The 1,889-nt window shown below is 34.5% G+C and overlaps 1 protein-coding gene across 1 annotated transcript in view; it reads left to right on the top strand.

Moving 5' to 3' along the window:
• The first annotated feature begins 1,258 nt into the window (after positions 1–1,258).
• Positions 1,259–1,889, top strand: part of LOC119412975 (bile salt-activated lipase-like) — a 17,966-nt gene continuing 17,335 nt past the window's right edge. The window contains exon 1 of the mRNA XM_037679986.1: positions 1,259–1,312. Coding sequence (XP_037535914.1) covers positions 1,259–1,312 — 54 coding nt within the window. The remainder of the gene's footprint in view (positions 1,313–1,889) is intronic.

Consider the following 1,889-nt stretch of genomic DNA (forward strand, 5'->3'; position numbering starts at 1 on the left):
ACGGAAGATTCATTCAACCTTTATTTAGACACGTTAGTCCCATTGAGCCTCGAGGACTCATTTACAAGAGAGACCTGATTTAACAAAGAGTGATGACAACAAAGGACAACAGCAACGACAATAGACGATCATAAAAGAGGCGTGCAATTTAAAAAAAAAGGAAAACAGAATGATAATCAAAAGGAGAATAAAATGTAGCTACAAAAAAACAGCTAGATTACGAGGGGGCTTTACCTAGCCTGTTGCTACCAATCCCTAGCCTTTTGCTGCTTTCAGACATTTAGCTGCTTTTAGCCAACTGTGTAATTTTTTACCTAACTTTTCCAGCTCTAGCTTGTAGAGCTATTTTTTCCTAGCCTTTTGCTACTTTTATCTCATGCTTTGATACTTTTTGATTAGCAATATGCTCCTTTAGCTACTGGACCCAACAGAAGGTGTTACTTCTGTCTTTTATGAAAGTTTTAGTGATTTACTTCATTTAAACTAAAAAATGGGTCATTTCTATTTTCTGACTTAATTATTTTTAATTGAACATTTATTTGAATGATTTTATAAATAAAAGTTTAGGCTGTTTAGATTTTTATTGTTTTTATTCATTTTATATTTAGTTTATGTTTGCATAGACTGTTTTTCATTTCTAAAAAAAAGTAATTGACTTCACTGACATCACAATTAATTTAAATAATAACATAAAATTACAGTAAACTTTTACATCTTTTAACCAATCTGTTTGTATGAAGTATTTTTTTTAGTTTCCATTAAAAAACTGGTTTTACAAAACTCATAACGATAAAAAACTAATTAAGTTTATGATGAAATAAAACAAAAATCTTTTTAAAAATGCTGTTTTAGGTTCCCACATGCAGGTTTCCTTCATTCAGAGACCGTTTGATAAAGTTCATGGGTCCAGTTTGTTCTGGATCAGAACCGGACCGGGTCGGTTTTTTATTTTTGTAAACATCAAATAGTGTTTTGTGTAAAATCTGTAAACTCTTTGTGCAGATTCTTAGTGAACGTTTCAAACTTCAGTCTGGGTCCAAAATGATGGAACCCAAGTCCAGTTCTTTTACTGGACTCAAAGTCCATGAAAACGCCAGAACCAGCTGCGGTTCTGGGAGGTGAGGACTTGTTGCTGACGTCAGCAGCGTTTAAAACGTGAGATCCTGCGAGTCCAACAGCTGCAGCTGCAGATAAGAGCTGAAGGTAGGCTTTAAAGCAGGTTCTGCAGAGGTTCTGTAGAACTCCAGCACCGCTGATGATGCTGCTGCTGTCGGTTCTGTTGGTCGGGCTAAACTGGGCCTCAGCTGCAAAGGTCAGTCCTCACTTTGACCTCTGCCTCTTTTATTTTAGTCAAAACATGAAAACACCATGAGAGAAAAGTACTTTTATTTAATTCAGGTTAAAACTTTAGTTTTAGCTCTTCAGGAGATCAAAGCTGTGACTTTTGTTCTGTTTGTAACTTTTATAAATGTTAATGATCATCTTAACTTTAAAATCACAAATACATTGATATCTTTGAGTTTGTTTAAAACGTTGTTCCCATTGTTGAAATCTGATGGACAAAACTTCACCTTTTATTTTCTGCTGCTACATTTAGCTTTAAGTCGACCTTTCAGTACTTTGTGCTATCAGCTAGCCTTTGGACACTTTTAGTTTTAGCAATTATCACATTTATGGTTTGCCTACCTTTTGCTACTTTCAGCTATAGCAAGTATTCTTTTGCTTTTAGCTACTGTTTTGATGATCTTTGCTTTTGGCTACTGTTCTGATGATTTTAGCTTTTAGCTACTGTTCTAATGATTTTAGCTTTAGCTACTGTACTGATGATTTTAACTTTAGCTGCTGTTCTGATGATTTTAGCTTTAGCTACTGCTCTTATTGGTTTTAGA

This window comes from Nematolebias whitei, chromosome 8, assembly GCF_014905685.2.
Source record: "Nematolebias whitei isolate Nwh7 chromosome 8, NemWhi1, whole genome shotgun sequence".
Lineage (NCBI taxonomy): Eukaryota > Metazoa > Chordata > Actinopteri > Cyprinodontiformes > Rivulidae > Nematolebias > Nematolebias whitei.